The 17,037-nt window shown below is 36.0% G+C and overlaps 1 protein-coding gene across 1 annotated transcript in view; it reads right to left on the bottom strand.

The window, feature by feature from the left end:
• Window positions 1–1,954: 1,954 nt before the first annotated feature.
• The window catches only part of LOC137003052 (activin receptor type-2B), a 15,491-nt gene continuing 408 nt past the window's right edge, over window positions 1,955–17,037 (bottom strand). The window contains exons 1-11 of the mRNA XM_067363068.1: window positions 17,028–17,037; window positions 12,116–12,323; window positions 10,278–10,387; window positions 9,402–9,553; window positions 8,704–8,847; window positions 8,456–8,599; window positions 8,126–8,271; window positions 7,859–7,973; window positions 6,574–6,712; window positions 6,050–6,180; window positions 1,955–5,739 (exon numbers count right to left, since the gene is read on the bottom strand). The exon at window positions 17,028–17,037 is cut by the window's right edge and continues 408 nt beyond it. Of these exons, the coding sequence (XP_067219169.1) occupies window positions 5,536–5,739; window positions 6,050–6,180; window positions 6,574–6,712; window positions 7,859–7,973; window positions 8,126–8,271; window positions 8,456–8,599; window positions 8,704–8,847; window positions 9,402–9,553; window positions 10,278–10,387; window positions 12,116–12,323; window positions 17,028–17,037 (1,503 nt within the window). The 3' untranslated portion in view covers window positions 1,955–5,535. The remainder of the gene's footprint in view (window positions 5,740–6,049; window positions 6,181–6,573; window positions 6,713–7,858; window positions 7,974–8,125; window positions 8,272–8,455; window positions 8,600–8,703; window positions 8,848–9,401; window positions 9,554–10,277; window positions 10,388–12,115; window positions 12,324–17,027) is intronic.

Raw genomic sequence — 17,037 nt, 5'->3', positions numbered from 1 at the left:
ACTAGCCTAGTGGTTTTTGGATATTTTACTGCAAAAATTTTACATATTGTACCTTTAAAAGATATACATTGTACTTAATGTCAGCTTGCTTATTTTGCTTAAGATAAGGATTTATTAAGTTCACATGTCATAAAAACAAGAAAATATGCTTCTAAATACAGCTCAAGAGCTGTCGTTTCAACCACACAAGTTTATTATGCAGTTTGCGAATGTTCTTTTGAACGATGGTTTCGGGAAACACCAAATCGTTGAACTATGTCAACAGAACTTGTGATGTTAGTTGGCTAAGGATACTTTTGGAGCAAGAGCACGTCCATCACCATGCGTTCAGGTTACAGAAGTCGTCGGCAGCGTACACAGGTCTTGCTCGAGAAAGATTTATCACAGGTCTTGCTCGAGAAAGATTTATCACTTTATTTTTAGACTACGAAATCAACAATGTCACCAAAGAAGTGTGTTTTTGGTTGTGAGGGAAAGATAACTTTGCTTTCCAAAGAAGTGGAGCAGAGAGATTTGTGCTCACGCATTTCATTATCGATATTTGTTATTAAAATAACCATAGAAACTAATAGTTGCAATCACATTTTTATTGGTTAAAATGAATGGAGAATATCCTGTGTTTTTCCGTGGCTGCTCGAGCCCTCAGGATTGGCGAATCTGGTTTTATAAACAAGGCCCAGTTCCACGTTGGATTTACAAATATTTCGAAAGTGAAAGATGGAGCGGTCACAGCGATAATGATCCCGATCATGAGTCGGAATCGCAGGTGGTGAGTAAAACTGCTTCAAATGTCTGTTTTGTTGGAAATAGGCGCCTAAGTGCATATAATGTAAACAACATGAACGTAGTGAATTCATAAATTCATTATTCATCATTCACTATGATATATTCATTATAGTGAATCAAAAGTTATCCATGGACAATGCGATGGTGTATAGTGTGTGTGTTTAAATACATTTAAGGATGCACTACTACTCTAAATTAAGGACTACAACAAACAGCTGGTAGGGACTACAAGAAGCTTCTTCCCGGGTTGGTGACATCACTCACCCTAAAATTTACATAAACCCTGCCCCCGAGAACACACAACAAAGTGGGTGAGGCCATGTTGGGCTGCTTTAGAGAAGAGGAAGAATTGTTGTAGTAGAGTGTTGTTGTCATGTCGTCATTTTACGCCGGACTGCTTCACAAACGAGGGTCAATTCAACACTGGATTTGCACAAAAGATTAACATGACGGCAAATGCTAGTGGACGAGTTGAATTAACTTCACAGCAACTACATTAATTTATCCACTAACCATTCAGAAACGTCCAGTTTCATTGTAAAAGTTGTAACTTCTTCCTGAGTCTCTGTCAGTGTCGACTCCGGTTTGAACAATGTAAGGCTGAACACCGTTACTGACAATCCTCATTTTGGCTGCGTGAGATTCTCCAGCTTTGTTGTTGTTGAGCAACCGAAACACAAGCTGTTAAAGCTCCGCCCTCTTCTGGAAAGGAGGCCGGGAACAGCAGCTCATTTGCATTTAAAGGGACACAGAAAAACGTTTTTTTTGCTCACACCCAAATAGAGGCAAATTTGACAAGCTATAATAAATGATCTGTGGGGGATTTTGAGCTGAAACTTCTGAGACTTAGATTACATCTTGTGAAAAGGGGCATAACAGATCTCCTTTAAGCCAAGTGGATTTTGAAAAATTGTATTTGTATAACTGATAATTGCACAAAAACTATAGGTTAAAATGTGTTAGTGTTTGTCTAAAACAATATACTCCTCATAAATGAATGTGATCAAATGAACCAAGTCACATCTTCTGTTTTAAGGGCTGATAAAGAGACAATAAATAATGAAAGAGACAAGTACAATAAAAGTCTCTATGTCCTAAAGTAAAAAGACACAAAGGACGTTTAAGTGAGAAACAAATGTTTAATTCAACAAAATACTGAACATGGCAGCAGAATCTGAAATGACCCAAACAGGGGCAACACAACACATTTACTACATTAGCAGCAGTAAAAATAAAAAAACACATCAACAGACCTCCATCATCTCCTTAATGAGAACCAGCCCATATCAGGCCAGCAAAGGATTGTGGGAAATCTATACTCAGGTAGTCCTAATGTATGAACACTTCTTCAGGGTTTGTGTGAAATGCAGAGAAATATAATAAGAGTAAAAGGTGCTTCAACTACATCAGTTAGCAGATCTAATAACGTTATATACATCACACATCATCAACACCTGATAGGATACAAAGTTTGGCTTAAACTAAATTTGCACAACTTGCACTGCAATACTTTAATTATATTTCAAATCCCTGATTTGATAATAGACAAATCCAACTTAATACGATTAAGGTGGAGAGGAAGGAAGAAAATACATGTACCACACAAAACAAACAAATGAAAATCAAAAGAAAAACACAACTGTGAAAGGTTTGCGTGTCCTCAGAGAACAGTTATTCTGAACCACAGAAGCCATTTAACCTGCGGATGCTTGACTCAAAGCAAAAAAAACTTTGTGAAATGCACCGAGCACCTGGCAATCAAAGTCAGAGCACCTTCTGTTAAAAAAATAACGGATTAAAAACAAAACAATCTCCTTAAAAATCACAGAAAAGCAGCTGTATATTAAATTATATTGCTACCACAAAACAGAATAAAATACTTTTTTATTTATATATATATATATAACTCACAATATCTGAGGTATATCTAATCACTGAGCGTATGAAGGTCGATATTCAGTGATGGTTTTAGTGTTACGCTGAATGAGTTTGATAAAAGCTGCCTGTTTCTGAACAACACTGGGAGTCCATGAGAGGATTGAACAGTTTGACAGAGTAGATTACAGCACTACGGACATTCAGTCTTCTTCACTGATCAAGTTATTGCGTGAAACAGGCGAGCTCTGTGAAGATCACCACTGCTGAGATGATCGCGAATCAAGAAATGTCCGGGTCATGTTTCACTCCAAACATCAAAAGAAAAAAATTAACTAAATGTTGCATTTTTAGCACATTTTTTCCTTATTACAGTAATGCAGGGGAAAAAAACAAAACAAAACAAAAAAAAACGGTGGTTTGATTTTTCACATTATGATAATTTGGGGGAGAAAATTGTTGCTTAATTGTTATAAAATTAATGCTGAAATGGCCAAAAAAAAAAAAAAAGCTTTTTTTTCTATTTTAAACTATTTTATTTATTTAATTCATGCTAGAATAGCTTTATTTTCTGCAATATTAAATGTTCCATAAAGAAAACGAAGCATATTTTAGGACCATTCTGATTTTTTAATATTGTGACATTATTTTAAGGACATTTTAGCATATTTTTTCCTCATTACAGTAATGAAAAAAAAAGAAAGAAGAAAAAAACCTTTTAATTTTTTGCATCACGGCAATGATAATCTGGGGTTGAAAATTGTTGCTTAATTTTTATAAAATTAATGCTGAAATGGCCCCAAAAATAGCTTTATTTTCTGCTAAATTAAATGTTCCATGAAGAGAATGAAGCTTATTTTAGGACCATTATGTTTTTTGCATTGTGATATTATTTTCATAATAGTTTGGCACATTTTTTTCCTCGTTACAGCAATGCAAATAACTTATTCTCATTACTTTTAATATTTAAATTGTAAAACATGATTGTAAATACATTTAAAAGGTATTTTTTGTTGTGCGTAACATCAACAGAACAAAAATCATTTGAAATTATTTTTATACTGTGGGACATTATTTTTTCGCATTACAGTAATGATCATTTAGGGGAGAAAATTGTTGCTTCAATTCACCGTTATAAAATGTATCCTGCAAGAGCCCAAATTTTGCTTTTTTCTGCTAAATTAAATGTTCCATAAAGAAAATGAATCCTATTTTAGGACCATTATGAGTTTTTTTTTTTTATATAGTGACCTGACAATAAAACGGAAGAGAATTAGGGCCAAGCAATAATAAAAAAATAAAACCATCTCGAGAATAAAGTCATTAAATTACGAGAAAAAAGCTGTTAAATTGCGAGAACAAATTAATTAAATTATGAGAAAAATGTCGTTAAATTGAGAAAAACGTTGAGATAAAATGTTGAGAATAAACTCGTTAAATTACGAGAAAAAAAGTTGTTAAATTACGAGAAAAAAAGTTGTTAAATTACAAGAACAAACTCGTTAATTTAAGAGAATAAATTCATTAATTTAATGAGTTTATTCTCAACATGTAACGAGTTTTTTCTCAAAATGTAACAACTTTAATCTCAAGATGGTTTTATTTTTTTATTATTGCTTGGCCTTAATCCTCTTCCGTACAATTCCGGCCATAATAATAATAATAATAATAATAATAATAATAATAATACAAATTACTGTAATGCAAGAAAAAAAAAATTGTAATGCACATCTGTAAATATATTTTACAAATTAAATATATTTTAAGGTAGTTTTTGTTGTGTACCAAATTCCTTAAAATGTGCTTAACGTTTATGAAAATAATGCCACAATGCAAAAACTCTTGACCCTAAAATAAGCTTTACTTTCTTTGAGCACAAAATGTTCATAAGTGCAAAATTAGACTTTTTTTTCCTTTTGATTTTTAGATGATTTATGACCCAGGTTTTTCTTGGTGAGATTCACCATACTGCTGAGAACTATTGCTGTAAAAGTGATCGGTCACACAATCACGTGCACAGAGTTTACCTGAGAGTAGTGTAGTGGATAAACATCACACACTTTCCTGATGCACCCATACATTTCGCTGTGATTGAAATCAAACCTGTAACGCAGCACTGGTCTTTGTGCGGCCGCAACTGCAGCTCTTGTCACGCGGAAACAACAAACGCTAAAACACGCTGCTCGGGATGCTCTACTGATGGCACTTCTGATATCAGATACTTCAATACAATGCTTCAACGACAAGCGGATGCTACATTAAAATCAATCCCGACGCTCCGAAAGGCAACTCAAATCATAACAGTCCTGCTGCCTTCAGCTTCCAGTGTCCCGGACGACTGCCGTCACCAACGGAAATAAGAAAAACAACATCCCACGAGACATTTCAGGGAAGAAAGGGTACAGTTAAACAGCAATAAAACTATGCTAAAATTCACTGAGAACAAAGAGGACCTTGTGTGCTCTTGGGAAGGTTGCTTTTGTGTAACAGTCTTCAGATCGTCACGTAGTCTCGATAAAACCAGGGTAGAGCGTTCGGATGGAGGTATTCATGGAGTGAAGGCAAAAAAACAACATAAAAATGGCATTAAAACTGATGAGGTAACGTGTGCTCATATCCCAGCAGTCTGAAACAATCCCCTGAATGCCCTCTGAGAGTTCAGTCTTCTCACATTTGAGGTTTTTTGTGTCTGCCTTCCTCTCGGAAGAATACAGTAGATGAATGTGCTGGTGAAACCGATCCAACGATGCGAGAAGAAAGAAACAATTAAATACATGACGATCAAGAGATCAAATTAGCAGCAAAGTTCACATTACTGGAGAGGTGTCCGCTCCGCAGCGACGAACGCAGTCCCTGATGTTTGAAGGTCGGCGTTCAAGTGCTGGACTCTTTGGGTGGAAGGTCCGTATCGCTGTCAGATGTCACCATGGAGATCAGGCACTCTGAGGTAGACGTGTTGATGGTGTTGTTTGCCTTGGAGATGGTGGAGATGCGTTCCTCCACGCAGCCCGCCGACAGTCGCGCCTCAGCGTCGTGGTCCCAGCACTCCTCGATGGTCTCGCATAACTGGCCCAAACCCTGAGAAAGAGGTCGAAATAAAGCCACAGATTATTTAGAGGATTTGTTTTTGATTTGATTGGATTTTTAGGCCCAAAATCAAAATTGAAAGATGTTACAAATCGGTTTTGGACATGCATTGCACATATGAGTGATTTAGGGGATTGATACAAATTGTAATTGCAATTAAAAAAAAATAAAAAATCCTGTGGTTTTGATTACTGTGGCTGTTTGTTGGGCTGCACAATGTGACCAAAATGTTGTGAATATACATCAACATGCATATAACATAATAATACTACATAACTCCTACTCAGAGGTAGGTTCTCACCGGATGTTTAATCCAACAGTCTTTAAAAACGGGCCGCATCTTCTTGTGGACCACCGCATCTTGAAGGTCCTCCAGTGAAGGGTGCTGGCCCACCTCCTCCTCGAAGGGCAGCTGGTACTCGCCTACAGGACCTGAGTGAGACAGCAACAGCATTAGCTGTAGCACACACAATATACAGGCAGATGTTTTCAATTTTTCACCGTCAATAAAGTCAGTTGATGGAACCACAGGAAGACGTCAATAAAACAGCTTGTAAACGACATGTCAAGTAATGTTATATTTACCATTCAATGACCATAGCTCGATAGTTAGCTAGAAAAATAATAAATTGATACTGAATCAAACTGAAATTTGAATAGATTTGTGAAATGTCAATACCCGACCCTATAAATAAATATAATAACAGTTCTGAGGGTTCAAGAATTGTTGTGTAAATTCAAGAAGCAACTCATGCGATTACTCCCAACACTGAAAACTTTGGTGCACACACAGACCCAGAGATCATCATGTTTGTGTGGACTCACCATCAGAGGCGGTGCAGCGAGACACCAGCTCCCAGAGCACCAGTCCTAGAGCGTACATGTCGATCCTTAGGAAGGCGTCCCTTTGGAAATTAATGGCTCCCTCCAGCACCTCTGGAGCCATGTAACGTCGAGTTCCCACCTGTGACGGATACAGAAACACAAACATGTTAGACGCACTTTCATTGTCATCCCAGTGGAGTTTGGGGACAACCTGGCATTTTATTTAACACAAAAATTCACATATTACTATCCTATGTGATTCAAATGTGTACTTATTTTAACTTAAAAATGGCTAAATGAAAAATGTCACATTTTTTTAAATTATTTATTATTATATTTATTTAAATGATACATTTTATATATAATTTATTTGAAGTAATGAAGATGTGCAATGAAGGGACTGACACATTTGCATTTTTTGCGTTTTCATTTTAATTTCTGTAAAATTGATTTGATCTTGGGCTGAAAGCCTCATGTTTCTTACATTTATCAATTTAGCAGATGCTTTTATTCAAAGACACTAACAAATAATAAATAGGAAACATCATAAGCACTTTCTCATAAGAGCAGCAAATTTATAACATGGACTAGACTAGTGTTTGAATTTGTATTTATAGTTTTCAACTAAGCGTGCAGATTATTGTTTGTTTTTATTTATTCATTCTAAATTGATGCACCTGAATACCAACAAGTGAAATATAAATACTTTTCCATTCAAAAATGTTTTTCTTCTTTTAAAGAAATATTTTTATTCGGCAAGGATGCATTAAATTTATCAGAAGTCACAGTTAAGACATTTATAAAGTTCAAATTTAAATTTCAAATTTCAAATTAATGCTGCTCATTTGAACTTTCTATTCATTAAAAGAATGCTGAAAAAAATGCATAAGTTTCCACAAAAATATGAAGCAGCACAACTATTTTAAACATTGATAATAACAAGAAATGTTTCTTGAGCAGCAAATCATATTATAATGATTTCTGAAGGATCATGTGACACTGAAGACTGGAGTAATGATGCTGAAAATTCAGCTTTGATCACAGGAATAAACTACATTTTAAAACATTCAGTTATTTTAAATTGTAATAACATTTCCCAATATTACTGTTTTTATTGTATTTTTATACAAAGAAATGCAGCCTTGGTATGGGACTTCTTTCAGAAACATTTTTTAAAAAAATCTTACAGAGCCCAAACTTTAAAATGGTAGTGCTTCATCTCTTTATAAAGAGATATATGGAGTGAAATGTAGTCAAAGGCTTGGCCTCATCCGTTTGTTCTCACCTGGCCGTGTGTATCTCCAGGCGGTTTCCCAGGCTCAAAGCGGACCGCCAACCCAAAATCCGCAATCACTGCACTTAAATCCATCTTGAGAAGGACATTCTTACTCTTGAAATCTCTGCAAAACACAAATCTCAAATCACCCAATGCCTACACTGACAGCAGTACACCTTTGACTTTCATTTGCTTATCACTACAAAGAAAGAGCATAGTATGTAAAACTATCTTTTAAAAGTACACATCAAATGCTTCAAGATGAGGTTTGTGTACCTGTGTGCAATTGCTGGTTTCGGTCCCTCTGCACGATAAGGAAGGTCTTCATGAAGGTACGCCAGGCCACGGGACATACTTGCGGAAATATGGCACAACTGAGGCCAGCTCACAGGGTTCCCCTTCAGGTAATCTGTTAGCGAGCCCTGCAATGCATACGATTTGGTTTTAAATAAAGATTTTGATGACATTATGATTGCTTCTATGCATATCTTTAGATACAACATTTTTTAGTTGGTGCATTTTAAAACATTATTTGGTCCATTTCGACCCAAAGTGAGGTTGTGTTATACATATATGGACATTTACAGAAAAATAAAACACACTGACCCTTTCGTGGAATTCTGTGACCAGCCACAACTCCATCTGAAGGTTGGTGCCTCGTTTTTCTGCTGAGATGTAGTGTAGAATATTCTCATGTTTAAAACCCTCAGTGAGGTAAATGTCTCTTTCGTTCTGCCATGACTGCTTGTCCTGTTAATATACACATTGTTTCAGAATCAAGCACTATACACACGTTAAAATTCATTTCAGAATACATAAAACAAGCAATCCTCTTTTCAAGGTGGAATATGTACCTGGATTGGAAATATTTTCACTGCCACATACTCGCTCAGTAACTGGGCCTTCCACACACAGCCAAAGCGCCCCCTGGCCTTCAACTCAAGCAACTGCAGGGGCTTCAGTCCAACCAGAGGAGACGGTGGAGGAAGACCAGCATCCTAATCAAGAAAAGCAAAATTTGAAAGCACATAAGTGCAGATGAGCAGAGCTGTATAAGGTAATCAACCTAAATAAATTTAGCATGACATACATTTTAAAAGAAGGCTCACTATGCTTATTTGATCAAAAATACAGAACAGCATTATAAAAAAAAACTTAATAACCATTAAAATATTTTAAAATGTAATTTATTCCTGAGATCAAAGCTGAATTTTCAGCATCATTACTCCAGTCTTCAGTGTCACATGATCCTTCAGAAATCATCCTAATATGATGATTTGCTGCTCAAGAAACATTTCTGATTAATATCAGTGTTAAAAACAGTTGTGCTACTTCATATTTTTGTGAAAAAAATTCTTTCAAGAGTCTCTGAATTATTTTGAAATATTTTGTGACATTATAAATGTCTTTACTGTAATTTTTGTTTAATTTAATGCTTCATTGCTGAATAAAAGTATTCATTTCTTTAAAAAAAAAAAAATTTGCATGATAGTGTATGGAGCTACAAACATCTTGAGAACATTTTTATTTAAGAGACACATAATTGTCAGACCTGGCCGATGTCGACGTGTCTGTAGGGTGGTTTTCGTTGGTGGTACGTCCAGCAAGCGAGCACCAGAGCCAGGGAGAGAATGGCCAGAGGAAGAAGGGAATAAACCAGCACGCCCATGAGAGACGGGCCTGGTTCTGGAGGCTGGATTTTTACTGTAAGAAAACACACAACATGACGTCAGCTCAACAGCAATAACAGACGAGGAATATATCAGGTGTAAAATAAAATGCAAATTATAAAATGGATCTTTGATGAGATGTTTGAAGCCATTATAAAATTCCACAGCTATGGCCGCACGTCAACATTATATTAATGCATTTGATCATTGAAGTTAGAACAAATGAGGTTTGTTCTCATGATTCAAGCAAGCACGGTTGAGCCTCCGTTTATGTTCGCTGATCAATGTTTACATGTGAATAAAAGCCTCAGTTCAATCTGTTCATCATATAAAGTGATCAAGGCCTCTTCAGAAGACTTGGATTAAGCTGCTGAATTCGTGGATTTATTTTACAGTCTCTTTATGAATGTTTTGAAGTGTCGGAGTTTTGGGTGAATAGACTTTCAGAATCAAAATTTCTCAGATTTCATAAAAAATATCTTTATTTGTGTTCCGAAAATGCATAAAAGTCTTATGGGTTTGGAACGACATGAGCGTAAGTAATTAATCACAGAATTTTCAGTTTTGGGTGAACTAACCCTTTAAACATGGTGAAAACATATGACATATTGCTTTATTCGACAGGTTGTTTTCTACACAAAACACTGACAATAATCAGGACTATTTGCATGCCAAATGTCAATAAAAGTACCATGCACATATATTTGTTGGCCAGAGGAGCCCCACAGCTGTAAGGAGACATATGAAGGCTGGTTTACCTGCAGGGGTGATGGCTTCTGGCAGGTGTGTGAACTTCTCATTGCAATAGTTTCCCTCACAACAGCAGAAGAACACCTGGGGACTCTCCTCTGTGGCCACACACTCCTGTCTGCGCACACACAGAGAAAACAGTTAACGGGATGAATAGAAAAATAGTTGTTGTAACATGGCACTAATTTTTTTTCTGAATTTAAGACTGGTATGTGCTCAAAAGGCATTTTTAAATTATATAATAAATCTAAATGTAGTCATTTTGATTTCTACAAGACAGCCAGAAAGCATATCTGCAAAAAATGCCATCATTTCAGCCTTTCCAGTCCTTATTGATCACTTTCTAATTGAACAGTGTCTAATGTGACCTACATCTGTACATGTTCACTTGAAGAAATAGTTCAGAGATGTTTATCTGCTTACCCCCAGGGCCAATATGTAGGTGTCAGTCGTATAATGCATGTCAATGGGAAAAGCATCTGGTTAGTGAGGTCTGAACGCGCTCTGACAACGGAAGTGATCTCTCGCACTCATTGAAGCAAAGCGCGAGGCATCACTTCCGTCATCAGAACGCTTTTTCTGACCTCACTAACCGGATGTGCAGGGCAGTTGGACATAGTGGTGTTTTAGAGGTAAAAAATTATATAAATATTGTTCGGTTTCTCGCACAAACCGATCGTTTCGTGTCTTAGGACATCAATGTGTCATCACAAGTCGCAGGGTTTAATTTGGATTTGTCTGTGCATGTTCCCATTGACATGCATTATACGACTAACAGACCGCAACGGTTGGAGTTAAAAATCATCATTTGTGTTTTACTGAAGAAACAAATTCATCTACATCTTCGATGCACTGGGGGTAAGCAGATAAACATCAAATTTTCATTTTTGGGTGAACTATCCCTTTAAAGAAAAGGTGGGTCTTGGCAACAAAAAACATTTATATAAAAAGTATATAAAATTAAAGGGATACTTCACACTAAAACAAAAATCATCATTTACATTAAATTATAAATCAAAAAAAAAAATGTCGACTCTACACTTTAAGTGCCCCATGCAAAACATGATTTTTCTTGAAGCTATTAAAGTGTTTTTATTTTCCCTAACAGTTCAAAATAAAATTATTTTATTTACAAATATAATATACATTACTTTTTTGCTATGGTTTACGTTCATTTTTCCACTAACGCTCAAAAGTTTGGGATCAGTAAGATTTTTTTTTAAAGAAATTAATTCTTTACATCAACAAAGATGCATTAAATTGATCAAAAGCGACAATAAAACATTTATAATGTTACAAAGGTTTTCTATTTCAATTATATACTGTTCTTTTGAGCTTTCTATTCAAAGAATCTCGACAAAAATATTAAGCAGCAGCACAAATTGGATAATCAGAAATGTTTCTTGAGCAGCAAATCATCATATAAGAATGATTTCTGAAAGACCATGTGACACTAAAGACTGGAGTAATGATGCTGAAAATTCAGCTTTGATCACAGGAATAAATTACATTTTAAGATATATTACAATAGAAAACAGTTATGTTAAATCACAATAATATTTCACAATATTACATTTTTAACGCTATTTTTGATCTAATAAATGTAGCCTTGGTTAGCACAAGTGACTTCTTTCAAAAACGTTTAAAAAATTACAGACCTCAAACTTTTGAAAAATAGTGCATGTTTAAATAGCTTCTATCCAACACATCCAATGAAGCCTGTGATATGTAGAGTGACTTTGGGTTTTAAAACATGTTCGCATAAGATTGTAATGAAAACATTTGTTTGGCAGCAACTCCAGGACCATATCAATGGAAAAAAATATGAAGGTGGTTTTGGTGTGACCTGTCATAACAGTTGAAGTCGTCGAGCCAGCAGCCTTTTTTGACCAGGCGGATGGTTCCGGTGGTGTTCAACCAGGAGGCGTAACAGTGCAGCCTCTTGTCTTTCTCCCCCTCACACCTCTCAAAACCACTCTGATTGGTTTTCTCTGTCCGCCAGTTATCATTGTAGTAGACGCACTCTCTGGTCGCCACCTCCGCATGACTGGCTCCTGAAAGAGAAAGACAGACAAAGAGATATTACAGCATTCAATCATTTCTCAATCTTTAAAGGCACAATATGTAATTTTTTTGGGTCGCTTTTTCAAAACAAAGGCGTAGCTTGATGACGCCTTGATTTCGCGGAATCATATGAGGCATTGTCTTCACGTCTACAGCCGGTGGAAAGAATACAATGGGGCAGAAATCATATTCATGGATGAGATAATGTATTAAAGATTTATTAACATTGCTGTAGTATGAAGCAGGGTGTGGCTGAAAGCGGAACAAGGCCGCTGGAGCGACTGCTAATGAGAGACGAGTGCGACACGCAGCTTGAGAGCAGTGGAGCTTTTATGATGCCGCAAACAACCGTTTCTGCTTCTTCCGGTCAAGCGTATGTGGGATAGCGCAGCGCTGTTTTATCATATTAGATACATTTGAGTGTTGAAAGTTGTTATATAGACTCTGCGTTCGCTCGGTGGCAGCTAAGAGATGTTAGGCATGGTAAAAAAAAGAAGAAAAAAAATCATTTAAACAATAAGACTAACTGTGTTGAGCTATATAACCTGATTAGTTTTCTGTCAATGAATGTATCCAAACAGTTGCACACCTGTCTAATAAAACACATAATATATTAAAGCGTCTTTGGTGTTTCTATGGTTTCTACAAAATAAAAATGGAAATCGAGGGTAACTCAGGTATGATGTCATTGATAGGCGAAGCATGGACACGGTACGTGTCCTGGTTAAAATTGCTTATTTATCCAAATTTAAACACTCTTGGAAACATTTGGGATAATATAAGTACACAAGTCAACAAAATATATAACACTGTTCAAGAGGTTTCTGGATATTTTAATCCAAAAATCTTACATATTGTGCCTTTAATGCATTCACTAGTGAAATTTTTCTAGGCCAAAACCCAAAAATCAGTTGCATTTCAGCATTTCTGATGCCATCGTCCTGAAGTCAATGAGTTTTTGGTTAAATGCTTAAAGGTGCCCTAGAACGTTCTTTCACAAGATGTAATATAAGTCTAAGGTGTCCCCTGAATGTGTCTGAAGTTTCAGCTCAAAATACCCCATAGATTTTTTTAATTCATTTTTTTAACTGCCTATTTTGGGGCATCATTAAATATGCACCGATTCAGGCTGCGGCCCCTTTAAATCTCGAGCTTTCGACTAGAAAACAGTGCATAAGTTCACACAGCTAATATAACCCTCAAATGGATCTTTACAAAATGTTTATCATGCATGCTGCATGCATGCTTCGGATCATGCGAGTATAGTATTTATTTGGATGTTTACATTTGATTCAGAACGAGTTTGATAGTGCTCCGTGGCTAAAGCTAACATTACACACTTTTGGAGAGATTTATGAAGTTGTTTTTATGAATTATACAGACTGCAAGTGTTTAATCATTAAAATAGTGACGGCTCGTCTCTGTGAACACAGTAAGAAACGATGGTAACTTTAACCACATTTAACAGTACATTAACAACATGCTAACGAAACATTTAGAAATATCATGTTATCATGGATCATGTCAGTTATTATCGCTCCATCTGCCATTTTTCACTATTGTTCTTGCTTGCTTACCTAGTCTGATGATTCAGCTGTGCACAGATCCAGACATTAATACTGGCTTGTCTTATGCCTTGAACATGGGCTGGCATATGCAAATATCGGGGGCGTACATATTAATGATACTGACTGTTACGTAACAGTCGGAGTTATGCAAAGATTGGCCTGCTCTTCGGAGGTCTTTTAAACAAATGAGATTTATATAAGGAGGAGGAAGCAATGGAGTTTGAAACTCAATGTATGTCTTTTCAATGTACTGAACTCTTGTTATTCAACTATGCCGAGGTAAATTCAATTTTTGATTCTAGGGCACCTTTAAAAGGTCTTTGGTGAACACAAGCTCAAGATATTTTTAAGTTTTATTCCACAACGTAAAAGACATCAGTATTACACTCTTGTGATTTTTCTAAAAAAAGTTTTTACTTGTCTTGTTTAAGGTGGTTGTTAACAAGTGTCTAAATGAGACTACAGAGGTTGCTGGGGACATTAAACATCATCAGCCGAACAGATAAACTCACTAGTCACTTTCACAGCCTAGTTGAGTTTATAATCACACTCTTGCAAACTACTCTAACTCAATCTTTCAGGGAAAATGTTGAAAGAGTTGTCGGAAGCTTAGTGATGATGAAGTCATGTAGTGTAGTTCGTTTATAGCCTATGTTTAGCTTTTGACTTCTGCATTAGAAAACAACATATAAAACCAACGTATATGCAAACAAATCATGCATTGCATATGATTTGCAACAAAAGACACACATTTTGCTTTTGTCATCTTTAAAATAAAGGATTTGACATTTTGGTATGCATAATACATTAAAAGTGTGGCTGCATCAATCCAGGTATTAGTCTACAAATAACTGAATAACAGAAAATATTGATTTTCATAGTTGCAAAGGATTTCAATAAATCACAAGCAACATTAACCTGTCAATCAAAACCTAATGAGACATTTGAACACTTCAAAACCCTTCATCAGAAACCCCAGTGTGTGTTCAACTAGCCATCAAACCTAAGTACCAAAACACACAGCCACAAACCACAAGCTTCAGGGGTTGATGATTTAAGACCCGTGAATTGAGTTTCTGTGGTCTTTAAGAAAACCACCAAATCAAATCCAGATGTCGGATCAGCTGTCAGAAGGCAAGTCTTCATATAACCAAAGCCGTGCATCACCGCACACATTTGCACAAAGAACTGGGTCAAGGATTGTGAGATGTTTACATAGCGTAAGATCCACACAACAGGCGAAGAAAGACCTCCTAGGGTCAGATTTAAATGGGGGAAAATAACAGATTATGACATTATGTTGGACAGGCTACACTGACAAGGAGGTTTATGCTCATTGCATGCTTTAAAAAATAAATAAAAACAAAGCCTGCCCCTTTAAATCCGACGTATAGCTGCCGGCCACCCATCCCCCCTGCAAATGTGACCCCACCTACTCACTAAAGCACCCAGGATCAACAGACATAAAGGCCACAAAAGCTTTAGCACCAGGGTTCATGTTATAAGCTGATATTCATCATGCTTTTAATGGCTAATGCCCGCCAATACATCGGCACATGTTCAATCTATAGCTTCTTTGTCACTGATACTGGGTGTCACATGATAAGAGTGAACTACATCAGCAGCCCCCTGCTTAAAACCCACAGCACTGTTTTCCTCATTCACACACAGCAGAGTAAGTGTATTTCTAAGGTCCCCTGTGGTGCGCTTTCACGCCAAAGTGCCCAGATTTTACCTTTCTTCACCCTGTCACCACCCCGCAGCTGACACACACACACACGCTGATCTAGAGGGTGTATCAAAGACTCTTTTGTTTTGAGGGGGTTTCCTCCTCATAGGGACCCATAAGAGACTGCATTACAAATCAGCTTTCAGGATAAGACTTCCTCACTGTTCCCTAAGACAATGATCAAAATCAATATATCAGCATCAATAACTGGACAAAGCAGAATGCTTCGTCTGCCGGTCAAACAGACTGTGTTTGTGTGACCAGCATAAATGGACATACACTGTGAAAAATTATTTTCATGATTGTCATCACAATATTTTTTCTTTTGTGAAATTAACTTAGATAATTAATGTGGCTCAGATGACATAATATTTTGAGTTTCTGTTGATTAAATCAATCGCCTTCATTGTATTAACTCAAATTTTTAATTTCAATGAACTCAAAATTAAGACAACCAGATAACTTACTTTAAGTTAAACCAACAATTGTTTTTTACAGTGTATAGTTAAATATCATGTTCCCAAACTACTATTATATTGTTTTTTTGTGTGTTTTATTTTATAACAACAGTGGACATGATGCTTTTATTAGATGCTGAATAATACCATTATAATTAAACAACTTTTATTTGTTTGTTTGTCACTTCAGCTCAGTCTATTATTATTATTATTAATTACTTTTTATTTGGCTTGTCTTTTTTTTTAAACATTATTATTACTAGAATTTTTATGTTTTTTATCTTTTTGACACCATTAAGCAAGTTTTTATTTGCCTTTATTCTTTTAACACAATTTAACCAATTATTATTATTTAAAAATCACTTTTTTATTTGACAGCACTGGCACTGAACCTGATGCTTTGATATTTTTGTTATTATTATAACTAATTTGGTTCAATTTCTGTTAAAGTGCACTGTAGTTTTGAACAAACACTTGGCAGCTCATGACTAAAATAATAACAAAAAATTTATATAATACAAATATTGTGTTTGTCCACAAATAATCACATATAACTTATATTATAAAAGGACTGAACACACAATGTAGAAAGGCAACAATCGCAGCCAAATGTGAACTGTTTATTATTTTACATCTAAAATTTCTTATAAACCTGCACTGAAAACAAACCAAGTTGGGAAACCAAATGTTACATGAAAACATGAGGTGGAAGTGTAAAATGAGTAATCGTTTCAACAAGCCACCAGCTGTTTTACTTTTAGTCTTTGTGCCTACCTAGTCCTTGCTGCCTACCTAGGTAACATTCTTGGGCTTCACGTGCGAACTAACACGCTGTCCAGATAGGAAGCTGACTAGGTTTAGTAACAAAGCCAACCACACCATGATCAGATACTATCGTTTTAATTGAAGGCGAGCCAAATCTGTAAATGAACGCCTTACCTGTGCACAA

Source organism: Chanodichthys erythropterus, chromosome 16 (genome assembly GCF_024489055.1).
Source record: "Chanodichthys erythropterus isolate Z2021 chromosome 16, ASM2448905v1, whole genome shotgun sequence".
Taxonomy (NCBI): domain Eukaryota; kingdom Metazoa; phylum Chordata; class Actinopteri; order Cypriniformes; family Xenocyprididae; genus Chanodichthys; species Chanodichthys erythropterus.
The sequence above is the reverse complement of the archived record's forward strand: the minus strand, read 5'-3'. Positions and strand labels throughout refer to the sequence as shown.